At 33.0% G+C, this 14,029-nt stretch overlaps 1 protein-coding gene across 7 annotated transcripts in view; it reads right to left on the bottom strand.

Annotated features, from left to right (window-relative positions):
• The window catches only part of LRBA (LPS responsive beige-like anchor protein), a 759,801-nt gene that overhangs the window by 185,806 nt on the left and 559,966 nt on the right, over positions 1–14,029 (bottom strand). For all 7 annotated transcript variants that reach the window (XM_045989499.1, XM_045989508.1, XM_045989525.1 and 4 more), the window contains exons 43-44: positions 10,345–10,460; positions 6,545–6,657 (exon numbers count right to left, since the gene is read on the bottom strand). In XM_045989499.1, coding sequence (XP_045845455.1) covers positions 6,545–6,657; positions 10,345–10,460 — 229 coding nt within the window. The remainder of the gene's footprint in view (positions 1–6,544; positions 6,658–10,344; positions 10,461–14,029) is intronic.

Raw genomic sequence — 14,029 nt, 5'->3', positions numbered from 1 at the left:
CTTAGGCCAAAGATTCATATATAATGCACACTGATACTTCTTTTTTTTAATCTTATGCTATATCCTTCTACTCATTTTTTTCTCTATAATATCTAGTTATTTATTTATTTTGAGTGTAGTTGACACACAATATTGCATTAGTTTCAGGTACATAACTTAGTGATTCAGCATTATATTTATATTTATATATTATTTATGTATATATTTATATATACATTATTTATGTTTATATATATATTAGGTTTATACATTATGCTGATTCACTACAAGTGTAGGTACCATCTTTTCCAACATGTCATTATTACGGTATCATTCACTAAATTCCTTATTCTGTGCCTTCATCCCCATGACTTATTTATTCATTCCATAACTGGAAGCCTGTATCTCCAACTCTCCTATACCCATTCTGCCCAACCCCCACCCCTTCTCTGCTGGCAACCATCAGTTTGTTTTCTACATTTATAGGTTTGATTCTGCTTTTTGTTTATTTGGTTTTTGTTTATTTTGTTGTTCCACAGTTACTACTTTTTAAGTTTTTCTATTTGTTTTTTAAAATGCTAGTTGTAAACTGCAGTTTGAAAAACACTGGCTTAGTGTTAAATTCTGGTGCTAGCCACTAACTGTGTGACTTTGTACAACTTGCTTAACTTCATACTGCCTTAGTTTCTGTCTCTGTAAAAGAGACAGTGAATAATGCAGCCTACCTTATAAGGACTTTGTGAGGGTTAAAAAAAAGTTAACACATATACTTAAATAAGAGCTTGACAAAAATAAGTCCTCAATAAATATTAGTTAACAATAATAAAGTGGCATATTCCCCCCTATAGCTAATCTATAGCTAAGTTTTCATTTGGAAGCTAATGGTTAGCAACTGCTTTTCAATGTAAGAACAAACTCACTTTTTAGAATAGGCACTGAAGTTATGATACATATATATTAAATAATTCAAAATAATTATGCGAATCAATTAGAAGAGAAATAATTGCCTCAGGGTATCTGGGCTTTCCTCTCTTAGAAAATTGGTTTACACAATCCATTTCCTACTAAGGGGAAAAGAAGAAATCATGGTGGCAGAGAAAGTCTTTCTAATCTACAAAGAAAGCCCTGATACTGAAACATTTTGCCATCATAATTTGTTTTTATGATATGACATTTTATAAATATATTCCTGTCCTAATTTTAAATTCTTATAAAGACAAGACAAAAAGAAATGTTCATTCCTATCTCTCCCAACGAGGTTGTCAAAATATAAAAATCTATGTGTAATTGTAAAATACAGATTAATGTCTCTCCCAAGTCCATGCATGGTTAGATCTGTCTTCTCAACAGTCAGAATTGCAGACCAGTAATGAAACAAATAGGAAAGTGAAGGAAAAAAATCAACTTCAAAATTCATTCCTACTTTTTTTTAGCTTTGAAAGAATAAATTAAACCATTATGTTAAATGAGGGCTTTCTCAAAACATACATATAAGAAACTAATTTTCAGCAGATTTTCTATTTGATCTTCTATACAGACTATATTCAATCTTCTTAACAGAGTGACAATATTAATTTGAAATTATTATAAGGAGATAGTGTGCATAAAATAAAAGTTTATACCTTCAAGAAGACATTTTTTACATCTTTCATTGAACTCTTTTCAGATCAGAAAAATAATACAGAAGAAAGGGTGTTGATTATACTAATTCAGCTTCAGAAAGAAAATTCCCTGTGTAACATGGAAGAAATTACCAAGTAAAATGGTAGCTATGTATCAAAGCTGCTAAAACTCCTCTGAAAAACAGCATTGAGAAAATTAAATGGACATAAATATGCATAAATAATTCAATATGTTTAAAGCCAGTCGGTATATAATCTGTTAAAGAATGGGAATAAGATCTTTTAAATAAAGCTTTGCACAGAATGTTTTCTACAATTCCACAAGTTTATTTAAACAAATAGTAATGTTTGCTAAATGTATACTATGGGGAAAATTTCAATATAATTCTCTTATAATCATTATTCAGAGAGATACAACTCATCTTGTATATGAGATATATCCCTGAAATATGCATGTAAACAGATATCTGAAAATTGAATCACACTGTAAACATTATGGAAGATTTTATTGCCAAAAGGAATGAGATACTTTTATAAAGTAAATAATTACTACCACTTTATACATGCAAAGCACAATTTTCAAAAATCTAACATGCTTATTTCACTTAAAATAATGTAGTTAATTCCAAACTCACTTATATCCATCAATATTTAATGAAAACAATTAGTACTAAATTCCATTTTCTTGATCTTGAATGACTTTAATAGCATTTGAACTACCACTGCTTTATAAGTTATAAGATATGTGGTTGAGTGTTAGAGCTTCCCACTTCTTCCCATCCCTGCTAATTACACTACTATTCATTATTCAACTATGTATCCTTTAGTTCTTGTTGAAAGTATTCTTTATATTCTTTCCTCAGCCCAAAGTACTAATCTCTCAAAAAATCTCACAAAATATAAAAATGGGTACCACTACTACAATTAAAGCCACCAAATGATCAAAATTATATATTTTTACACTTTTATATAGTGGATATGGATATATATGGTAAGACTAATGAAAGCAACTCCTTTAGTTTTGAGGTCCTCTACCACTTTTACAAATCTAACAAAAAAAAGAGCAAAATTACTATTGGTAATCTAGTGGGGCATAAAAATGGCTTTATTTATCATATACAGAATATAAATTGCAAAGGCATTAGTTAAAACAGTATTTTACCCACCCAACAAAAGTATTTGGCAAGTTCTATAGAAATAGCTATAACATACAAATAAAATTCAATTTTCATAAAGGATTCTATTTAGCTGGCAAATAATCCATTATGGCATTTTGCTGGTTTTACTTTAATGAACTGTCAAAACAAAAGAAACCATATAGTTTAAAAAAAAAAAAAACAACTGCTTTGGAAGCTTTCCTCTGGTCATGTAAGATTTTTTCAGTGAGATAGAGAACCAAGACAAGAGGCAGAGAACAGGGATGCCTGGGTGGCTCAGTTGGTTAAGCGTCTGCCTTCAGCTCAGGTTGTGATCCTGGGGTCCTGGGATTGAGTCCCGCATGGGGCTCCTTGCTCAGCAGGGAACCTGCTGCTCCCCCTGCTTGTGCTCCCTCCCCTGACAAATAAATAAATAAAATCTTAAAAAAAAAAAAAAAAGAGGCAGAAAATAGAGGCAGTTGGCAAAGAACAGTGGTAGGAGGAGGCAACAGGATTACAGGAGCTCTTGGTCAGGTCCAATGATGGCAGAAAACAGAAATACAGCCTCAGCGGAAACATCTAAATAGCCTCCCGCTTATCATCATTGGTAACTGTTCTACCAGGACAGAAACATGCACCCTGTCCACAATCCATCTTACTCCCCCACCAGATCTTGAAGATCCCACCAAAAAATTTTCTAAACAACAACAACAACAAAATCTTAAGCTATATGCTTAAATAGAAGTCCAAACAGAAGAAAGTCTAAAAAATTTTTAAAAAGGTAGTTCTTCTAGAACTCTAGGAAGGATATTTATTTAAATATATTTTGTGAAACAAATTTTACATTTTAATAAATTAAAGGAGTAAAAATAAGATTTTTACTTTTATGTACATAAAATTCAAATAATGGAAAGAGAGTAGGATATAATAGCCTGAGAATTAAAGAGCTGGCAAGTTTTTATTATTGACCTACTGCATGACACTATACAGGTCAACCTAATACATAGTCCTCAATTATTCGATTAGAGAGTTTTACAGATTCCAGTGAATACTACAGGGTCTTAGAACAAATATGATACCTAGATGTAAGTAAGACTTTCCTTTTTCTAAAAAAAACAAAAAACAAAAAACAAAACAAAACAGATGTAGCTGCTCTTGGTTATACTCAGTCATGTGTTTATGGTCAGCTGAGGGCTGTGTTAAGATGGCCACTGATGGTACAATCTAGCCATCCTCCACATTCAGGTTGAACTGGCCATGTTAGGGACACGTTCTCAAGTTGATCACCGAGAAGCATTAGAAACAGATGGTTCTAAACTGGACCAGAAATCATAAGGGTTAAGACTGAAGCACTCTGTCAGACCAGAGAGTATGGAAGTTATCAAAGACTACTAAGATTATATCAAAATGACTCAGGAGCAACTTAAAAAAGCTCCCTGTGGTAAAAAACAGGAACAACTGAATGAACGTCAGTAAAAATAATCACTGCAATGGACTGAAACGTCAAATACATTTAAGTCTGTGAGTTCATTAAGATGTTTTTATAAAAAATTAGGTGCCATTGGAAGATGTTAGGAACCAATCACTGTTATGAAAATGAAATAAAGAGAGAAAAAAAAACCAAACTGTTATTCTGCTTTTCCAATGCAATGTACCACTGAATGATGTAGTAGTAGATTAAGGGAAGAATCTTATTACAGAATGAGTCTCAATAATAAATGAAATTAAAGTGAGAGATGGTAAATATCATGATTTTGCAATGATTACATAACCAGTGAATCCAGGCATTAAATATCAATGGCAACTAACATCACAAAAGAGAAATAAAGAAGGTATTACATGCCTTCAATGAGAAGAATGCGAAAACTTCCTATGAAGAAGTATTGCCACAAACATCCAATCTGAATTCTATCAATCTCTGGAACCAACTACCAATTTATAAGAAATACAGAAAGTGGAGAAACCTGTTAGACTATTCCACTGGGATGCAATAAACAAAATCCATACTGTGAGAAAAGATATAAGACAAACTATGTTTCTTCAACTAATCAATTGGAAAGAAAGAAAAGATGGAAGAGAAACCTACAGGAGAGACTTAAGACTTAATCAGTATCAACTGAATGCACTGTGTGGTCCTAATTTGGATCCTGATATGAATAAACGCACTAAAAAGAATTACGGAAAGTTGTAATTCAATTGGAATGTCATACTTACTAGGCTTTTGATGATATTAAGAAATTATTGCTAATATTTTAGGTTGCTAATGGCATTATGGTTATGCTTTAAAAAGAAACCTTAAAAAGAAATACATATTGAAACATTTATTAATAGAATGATATGATATCTGGATTTGTTTCAAAGTAATATGAGCAAGTAGAAAGAAAAAAATATAAAAATAAAATAAGAGTAACTATGAGTTGGTAATTACTGAAGCAGGGTTACTAGTTGACGTAAATTCATTACGCTAATTTGTCTACTTTTGTATATGCTTGAAATTCTCTATGATAAAAAACTAAAAAGAAATATGCCCTTATTCTATATTACAAAATGGTGATACAGGATATTCTATTTATCACTAATCTAGGACAGAAAAGGAGAGTTCTTGAAGAACCTAAGATATGGGAAAATAGTTAAAAAACAGTGTGATAAATGTATATGCATATAGAAATATAAAATGTAGTCTGCCTTATTGATATGTGGTAATAAGGAGTATTTTTTGCTTATTTATATGTTTTACATTTAAACAACTGAATACGTTAATATTTTATAACTTGGGGAAAATATCATATATATTTTATCATTTAACACATATAGTAAATGGCAGGCCCTGTGCTAGGCATGAGAAAAACAATGGTGAACAAGAAGTCTCTCATATGGAGTTGAGCAGGGGAGACAAAAAGAACCAAAACAGGTAGAAGGGTATATAGTGTGCAGGCATTTTAGGTGCTGTGAAAGAAACAGAGAACGGAATATCACGAAATGAAAATAATAATGGTCCCCATGAGGAGGTGACCTAAAGGACTAGAGTCAGCCACTCACTAAGTAGGAGATGAACATTACAGGCAGAGAAAGCAAAACTCTGAATTGGAAAGAATAATTCTGCATTCAGAATAACTAAGTTAAAAAAGGTTTAATCACTGGATTTCTATAATTCAAAATTATATTTAAAGAAGATTCATTCTGAGGTAGTGAGGGATGGACTAGACAAGGGCAAGAGGTGGCAAAGAGATCAGGTAGGACACCTGTAGTAATGTACTGGTACTTGTCTTTTAATACAAGTGCTGGTGAGAATTATCCATGATACTAACACCATTTGAAGAAGTTAATATTTTAGAATAATGTCTTCCTAAATGTATACATTAAAAAAGAATACAACTGTAAATACTTTTCACTGTTACCAACTTTATCATGCATTTTTCAAAATTTTTCAATTTAGGGGCACCTGGGTGGCTCAGGAGTTAAGCCTCTGCCTTCAGCTCAGGTCATGATCTTAGGATCCTGGGATCGAGCCCCACATTGGGCTCTCTGATCAGCAGGGAGCCTGATTCCTCCTCTCTCTCTGCCTGCCTCTCTGACTATTTGTGATCTCTCTCTGTCAAATAAAAAAAAATCTTAAAAAAAATTTTTTTTCAATTTAAATTCTAAGTTCAATTTTGAGAAAGTGAAAATACATATAAAAGATAAACGTATAAAAAAAGTTACAGTTATAGTAAAAAGATTTTTAGAAAGTAATGTGAAAATAAAAAATAATCAAATTCATTGTGATGTGCAAGGCAACTATATTTCAGATGATTCCTGAAAAACTACCTTGGACAAATCTCTGAAGTTGCTTGGCAAGGTAAGATCCAGTTCTTCTGATTCATAATTAGTGATGACCCAGGGAAACACTGGATACTGATTTAAGTCATTGTAACTCCGTCCTAAGAGAGGAAAAAAAGTCACTCCATTTAGAATAAAAAAATGAAATGATAAATAGGAATATCATTAGCTAAAAACAATAAGAACAACTTAACTTTTTGAGTGCCAGACATTGTTCTCATTGTAAATAGACTTGTTAATTTAGTTGAACTTTATATATAGTTATTGAATGCCTATTGACCGTCTTATTAAGAACCTTTAATAATAGTATAATACTGTAAAACAAATCTTAAATAATGTGAGACTCAACCCCACCTTCTAGTGTATTTAATAACTACCCAAAACAATCACTGGTTCTACTCCCTAAAAAGAATATTTGGAGGATACATTTAAAAGACACTTTAAGCACAAGAGGAGCTATTTGAGAGTAGACTATTTCATAATCATCGCTCCCTAATTATTACTGTGCTTTTAATCTATGTGTTAATTGAATTATCTCTCATGCTAAATATGTCCATTAAGCTTATTGTGTAAGTTTTCTGTTTCTCACTACTACTTAAAAATCGTTTCAGTCACTACTTATATAATCTTCATTTAGTTCGACATAAATTCAAACTTTCCTCATTCCTATCCCTCAGCTGGCTGTGAATTGAACATCTCAACTGATAAAATTTAGACTTTTCAATGTGAACCCTTAACTTCCAATTTTCCATAATAGTCCCTCTCTTCTCCTCTTCTCTAACATTGCCTTTATTCTTCATGAGCTATAATTCCTTCACCAGAGCTCTTGAGCCTGTCTCACTCATAACTTGCATTGTTACTTCTCCTCTCTATCCCTTTCATGGTTTCTCACTTTTGCCTTAATCCATTCTCTTTTTACTATTACACAAGAAAACTATAATACACATCTAATATTCTCATTTCATCTCCAACCATTCAGTTCCCGCAATCAACCTTTTCTGTTTGCTTTTAAGCTAAAGGCATGGCCTGTACTCATTTTTAATTCTCCCATACCATATTTTGTACAGGCAACCAACACCTTTCTCTTTCTCTCCCCTTGCATCTCAAGACATTTGCTATACCTCAGTTTTCCTCCTCTTAGGTCTAAAAACTCTGGGATAACTCATCCTCTTCTTTCCTTTACTAACTTTATCTATGTCTTCTTGTCATGAACAAGAACATTCACCACACCTTGTCTCACTGCTTTCTGTATTATCTGGCTTGGTAACCTCAACTCATTCTTGGTAATTTCTAATTTATGCAGATGAAATCCAATGTCTTCTCTCCAAATTCCAAATACCTTCTTTGAACTATACTTCTACAAATTCTTTTTGATATCTTAATTTGGATGTCTATTTACATAGTAAAATCATCATCTTTCCCTAGACCATTTTTTTTGACTTCCTTTCTGTAATGGCACCACCATTTCCCCAATGATACGGGCCAGAAGCCTGGAAACATTTTCTGACACTTCTCTTTTACACCCTACATTTAGTCAGCCCGATGTCAAATGGTTTGTACCTTATAAATCTTACATCATTTAATCTATAAATCCCCACTGTCACAGCTCTAATGCAAGCTCTCATTATTTTTTATATATAATTACTTCAACTGTGTTCTCTACCTAGTTTCACTCCACTCTAGTTTATCCTTCATTCTGCCTCCAAGTTAACTTTCCATATAGCACTGATATCACTTATTTGCTCAAAAACTTTCAGAAGTTGCCCTATAAATGGACTGCTAACTCCTCAAACTAACAGAAAATCTTTCACAATGTCTCTCCCTGTTACCTTTTTACTTTTCTTTCTCATTATACCTTTATGAATATATACTTTATGTCTGTACATGCATATACATATGTATAAACTATACCATTAATCGTTCTCTAGCTATATCACATTTTCCCACCTTGGTATGTTTCCTTATGCCTTCAGTTTTACATGGCATGACTTCTAATCTCTCAAATACCACCTCTACTAAAGTAATATCCATCCTTATAGGAACATGAAATACTTCCTGATTTTTTTCCTTACTCCCATCAACTGGATGAATATAATTTCCCTCTCTCTCTGAACTTTTAATTACAATAGTACTTTGTATTTCTTTTATTGAATCTATAGTCCTTGCTCTAGAATCGTGTAAATGCTAAAATGCGTACTTAAAATAACTTCTCTGAGAGCAAGCAACATGCCTTATCCTCTCTGTACCTTCTTTGTGCCTCAAATATAAACTGTGTCAGTTTGTTGAACTGAAATCTCAAAGGTCATACAAATACATTCTCTGTTTTCTTCATTCTAATTATCACAAACAAAAAGTAATGACACATTTCTATTCTTTACTCTCTCTTTTAAAATTTAGCTTTTATTTATTTAGATTCAATTAGCCAACAGATGGTACATCCGTAGTTTTTGGTGTAGTTTTCAATAATTCATTAGTTACGTGTAACACCCAGTGCTCATGACATCACGTGCTCTCCTTAACGCCAATCACTCAGTTACCCCATCCCCCCACCCATCCCCCTTTCCAGAACCCTCAGTTCTTTATTCTCTTTCAAAGAGAACAGCTTCCATGGGTGATGTTCAGTAATACTTCTTCTTTTTTTTAAGATTTTATTTATTTATTTGACAGGCAGAGATCACAAGTAGGCAGAGAAGCAGGCAGAGAGAGAGGAGGAAGCAGGCTCCCCGCTGAGCAGAGAGCCCGATGTGGGGCTCGACCCCAGAACCCCGGGATCATGACCCGAGCTGAAGGCAGAGGCTTTAACCCGCTGAGCCACCCAGGTGCCCCAAGTAATACTTCTTGATTACAGACCTTACGGAGGACCATTTACTCTAGATTTTCACATATGGATCATAATGTAAGTATTCCTTTACTTAATATTTTACCAAGTTTACTTTTTTCTATGTTACATTTTTGTTTCATCATATAACACACTTCTGATTAAGTTATTAACAGGTTAAGATTTTATATATGGTTTTTCATTTCCACTATCCCATAATGGATCCATTCTTACTATATTAAATAGTTGTAAATTTTCATTTTAGATTTTTGGAAAAAAGTGTGCATACCCATTTTTAATTTTCTCAAGCAGCCAGCTGTTCATATGTAAAACTGTAAACTCTACTATTAAAATTACTCTTGATAAGGTATTCATGTAGTAATAATGAAAATAAATGAAACAAGATGGGATTGGGAGGGAGACAAACCATAAATGACTCTTAATCTCACAAAACAAACTGGGGGTTGCTGGGGGGAGGTGGGATTGGGAGAGGGGGAGGGGGCTATGGACATTGGGGAGGGTATGTGCTATCGTGAGTGCTGTGAAGTGTGTAAACCTGGCGATTCACAGACCTGTACACCTGGGGATAAAAATACATTATATGTGTATTAAAAAAAAAAAAATTTGGAAGGGGAGGCGAACCATAAGAGACTATGGACTCTGAAAAACAACCTGAGGGTTTTGAAGGGTCAGGGGTGGGAGGTTGGGGGAACAGGTGGTGGGTAATAGGGAGGGCACGTATTGCATGGAGCACTGGGTGTTGTGCAAAAACAATGAATACTGTTACGCTGAAAAAATAAATAAAATGAAAAAAAAAAAAGAATACACTAGAATGAAAAGAGTAAAAAAAAAAAACAAAAGTAAGCTATTTATACTAGTACTCATAATAATCTAATAACATCACAATTAATAATTTATCACTTGAAAAAAATTATCATTTGCAATAAGTCAACATGTAAGTTCAGATTACCTGCTATCGTGTTGAGAAACATCAAATACTCAAAATTTGAAATCTCTCTATGCTGCCATCGCTGGGTCATATTAGAAGCTTTAAAGAGTTGACGTGGACTAGCTAATGAGATACGTCTGCAAAAAACAGAATTTGATATAGAATCAATTTAATTATACCATAATAATAAATTATTAATATCTGTGCTTATTCTGTATATTTGACATAAAAATGATATCTGTATATTCTGAAAAGTTCTATCCATGTTTTACTAATGAATGCAAGAAATGTTTCAATGTACAACTAATGATTACATGATTTAGACTAACCACAGGTCCATGATGCATATTCTATTCATTCAAATAAGCTGTCATTACAATGCTATTATAATATCTAGTTTCCATAAATGTTCATTAATAACAGTATGATTAATAACTTACTGATTTACTTATATAAAAGGATTATAGTAACTGAGAAAGACATAAAAATGTATTGACATCTTTTTCTGTGTGGGGGTTTCTTTTTGTGTGTATTCACATCTTTATCAATTTTAATAATTCTCTTAGAGACAATACGTTTTACATTTTAAATTTAAATATTATGTTTATATACCCTTTATAAGATGGAAAAGGAAGATTCTAAATTCTTCACGTGTCTATTCATGGGGTGGGACAAAGGTAAAAGAAACTATTATTTTTTTTATACAGCTTAATAATAGATGACCAAGTTTTCTGTGTTTTTTTTTAATGCAATGTAAATAACAAAAGATGTAATTGACTAATACTAAGTAAGAGTGGTAAATAGGTGGGAGGATTAATTATTACCTTCAGAACCTAGGATATCAGAGAAGTATGCTGTGACAGTTCTTCCTACCACCAAAGACCAGGTAACTACATTTTTTGTTTAATTTTCAAGGGTACAATTTACATACTATAAAATTTACCCACATAAGTACACTATTCAATGATTTATTAATAAATTTCTAGAGTTCTGTGATTATTACCACAATGTACTTCAGACCATTTCATCACCACAAAACTTGCCTTGAGTCTATTTACAGTTAATTCCCACTCCTATCCCCAGCTCTAGGTAACTATCAATCTGCTCTCTGTCTCTATAAACTTGCCTTTTCTGAACATTTCAGATAAATGGAATCATACATCATGAAGTCTTCTGCACCAGGTTTCTTCACTAACCATAATGCTTTTGAGATTCATCAATGTGGCATGTTATTAGTAATTCATTTTTTGATTGCAGAATAGTATTCCAGTGCATGAATATAAAATATATCACATTTTAAAAATCCATCTTAAAACTCTTGTAAGAGTTTTACATATATTCTAAATACAAGACCCTTATCAGAAACACTATGTACAAATATTTTTCTCACTCTAGGACTTCTCTTTTCAAATACTCAGTGGTGTCCTTTAAAGTACAAAAGTTTTAAATTTTTATTAAATCAGATTTCTCAATTTTTTCTCTTATGGATTATGCTTTTGGTGTCACATCTCAGAACTCTTTGCCTACACCAGAGTCATGAAGGTTTTTCTCCCACATTTAAAAATTTTTTTTTAGTTTTAGCTCTTAAATACATGTTTATGACGCACTTTGAGCTAATTTTTTATGAAAATAGTGTGTTGAGTGAAGTTCATTTTCTTGCAACGAAATTTTCTTGACTATCTAAATGTCTCATCACTATGGTTCAAGGATTATCTTTTCCTCATTGAATTGTGTTAGCACATTTCTTGAAAGCAAATGGATTTTATTTCTGTATTCTCAATTTTGTTCCATTGATTTATATGTCTATTCATTTGCAAATATCAGACCATCTTGATTACTGAGGCTTTAATAATTAGTTTTGAAATCAGGTAGTTGGAGTCCTCTAACTTAGTTCTTTTTTTTTCAACATTGTTTCAGCATTGTTCCAGATCCATTGCATTTTAGCTCTTCAATATCTCCAAGAAAGTCTGCTAGACTTTGAGAGGGACTGCACTGACTTTATAGATCTGGAAGAACTAACATCTTTTTTTTTTTTTAAGATTTTATTTATTTATTTGACAGAGAGAGAGATCACAAGTAGGCAGAGAGGCAGGCAGAGAGAGAGGAGCAAGCAGGCTCCCTGCTGAGCAGAGAGCCCGATGCAGGGCTTGATCCCAGAACCCTGGGATCATGACCTGAGCTGAAGGCAGAGGCTTAACCCACTGAGCCACCCAGGCGCCCAGAAGAACTATAACATCTTAATCATACTAAATCTTCTGATCCATGAGTACGGAATGCCTCCATTTATTTGATAACTGTCTTTAATTTCTATCAGCCATATTTGATAGTTTTCAATATACAAATCTTATACTTCTGTTATCCAGGAATGAAGACCTTTCCCCCACTCTTTCTAATCTGAATGCCTTTAATTTCTCCCTCCTCCTTTTCCTTTCTTACTGCACAGCTGCAATCTCCAATATATTATTGATAGAAATGGTGAGGATGGGGATATTTTAGCCTTCCTGATCTGAGGGAAAGCATTCAGTCTTTCAACACTGTTTCCCAATTATTATATCTTTCTTTTGAGCTCCAACTGCCTATTCAACAGTTCAGTATGGAAATCATTCAGGGCTTTCAATCTCAACAGATCTAAAACTAAATTTCTCATATTCTGTCCATCACCTCATCTTCACAACCTCAACCCCAAACTTGGGGGGACAGATGTACAACTATTCCTTCTCCAGTGTTCCCAATCTCAGTAAATGCTACTCAGCAGCTTAAACTAAAACTTGGCAATACACACTGGACACCTCCCCTCTCTTATCATCGTCCATTATCTAACTAGTCTCCAAGTCACACAAATTGTATGCTCTCAAAATTTCTAAACAAGAAGTCTCTCTTTAACTGCACTATCAGCATCACATATCACCTGGATTTCCACAATAAACTCTTATCTCTGAACTGACACTCTTCTTCCCAGAATCACTAAGTTCCAACGGTATCTGCCTTCCAACATTCCTTAAAAATACTGGAACCGCATCTTATTTCAGGACTTTTACATATGATATTTCTGCTTTCAAAAGTAAGCTGATTCTTTCAAATTAAAACTTAAAAGTCACATAGGAGGACATTTCTGACCACATAATCCAAAGCATCTCATCTCTACTCCACTAAACACTATTATAACACCCTTATTATATTCCTCCAATCACTTACACATTAATTAATTTTGTCTGTGTATGTGTTAAAACATGCATGGGAAGATGGTATCTATCTTGCACACTGCTGGAAATAAACATTCTGTTAGTGTTTGAGCTCTATTTAAATAGCTGGTTTAATGAATTAACCTACATCTAGCTTTCATTAATCGTGGGAAATCATTACAAAGATTTCCCAGGTATGATAACACATATTAGCTGATGAATAAAACTTAAAAAAAAAATAGAGATAATTAGTAGAAAAAAGACTTTCTTATTAAGATAAAGAAATTTACTATACAATTCTGAGCTGTTTCATTCTGAACCTGAAATTACTCATTAAATTATAAAACTAATCAAATTCCTCACTGGCATGATAAAGCAACTACTGCTTATCATCTAGAAGGGCCACTTTATGTGCCCCTTTTACATAAGAGTTGTACCCTGTGGTAGTTTTAAAATATGTCCATAAATTCTTTGATACTTTCTCTCTCTCTCTCTTTTTTTTTTTTATACTTTCTCTTTAAGAA

The sequence above is a fragment of the Meles meles genome, chromosome 2 (assembly GCF_922984935.1).
Source record: "Meles meles chromosome 2, mMelMel3.1 paternal haplotype, whole genome shotgun sequence".
In the NCBI taxonomy this organism is placed as follows: domain Eukaryota; kingdom Metazoa; phylum Chordata; class Mammalia; order Carnivora; family Mustelidae; genus Meles; species Meles meles.
This window is presented reverse-complemented; position numbering and strand designations above follow the sequence as displayed.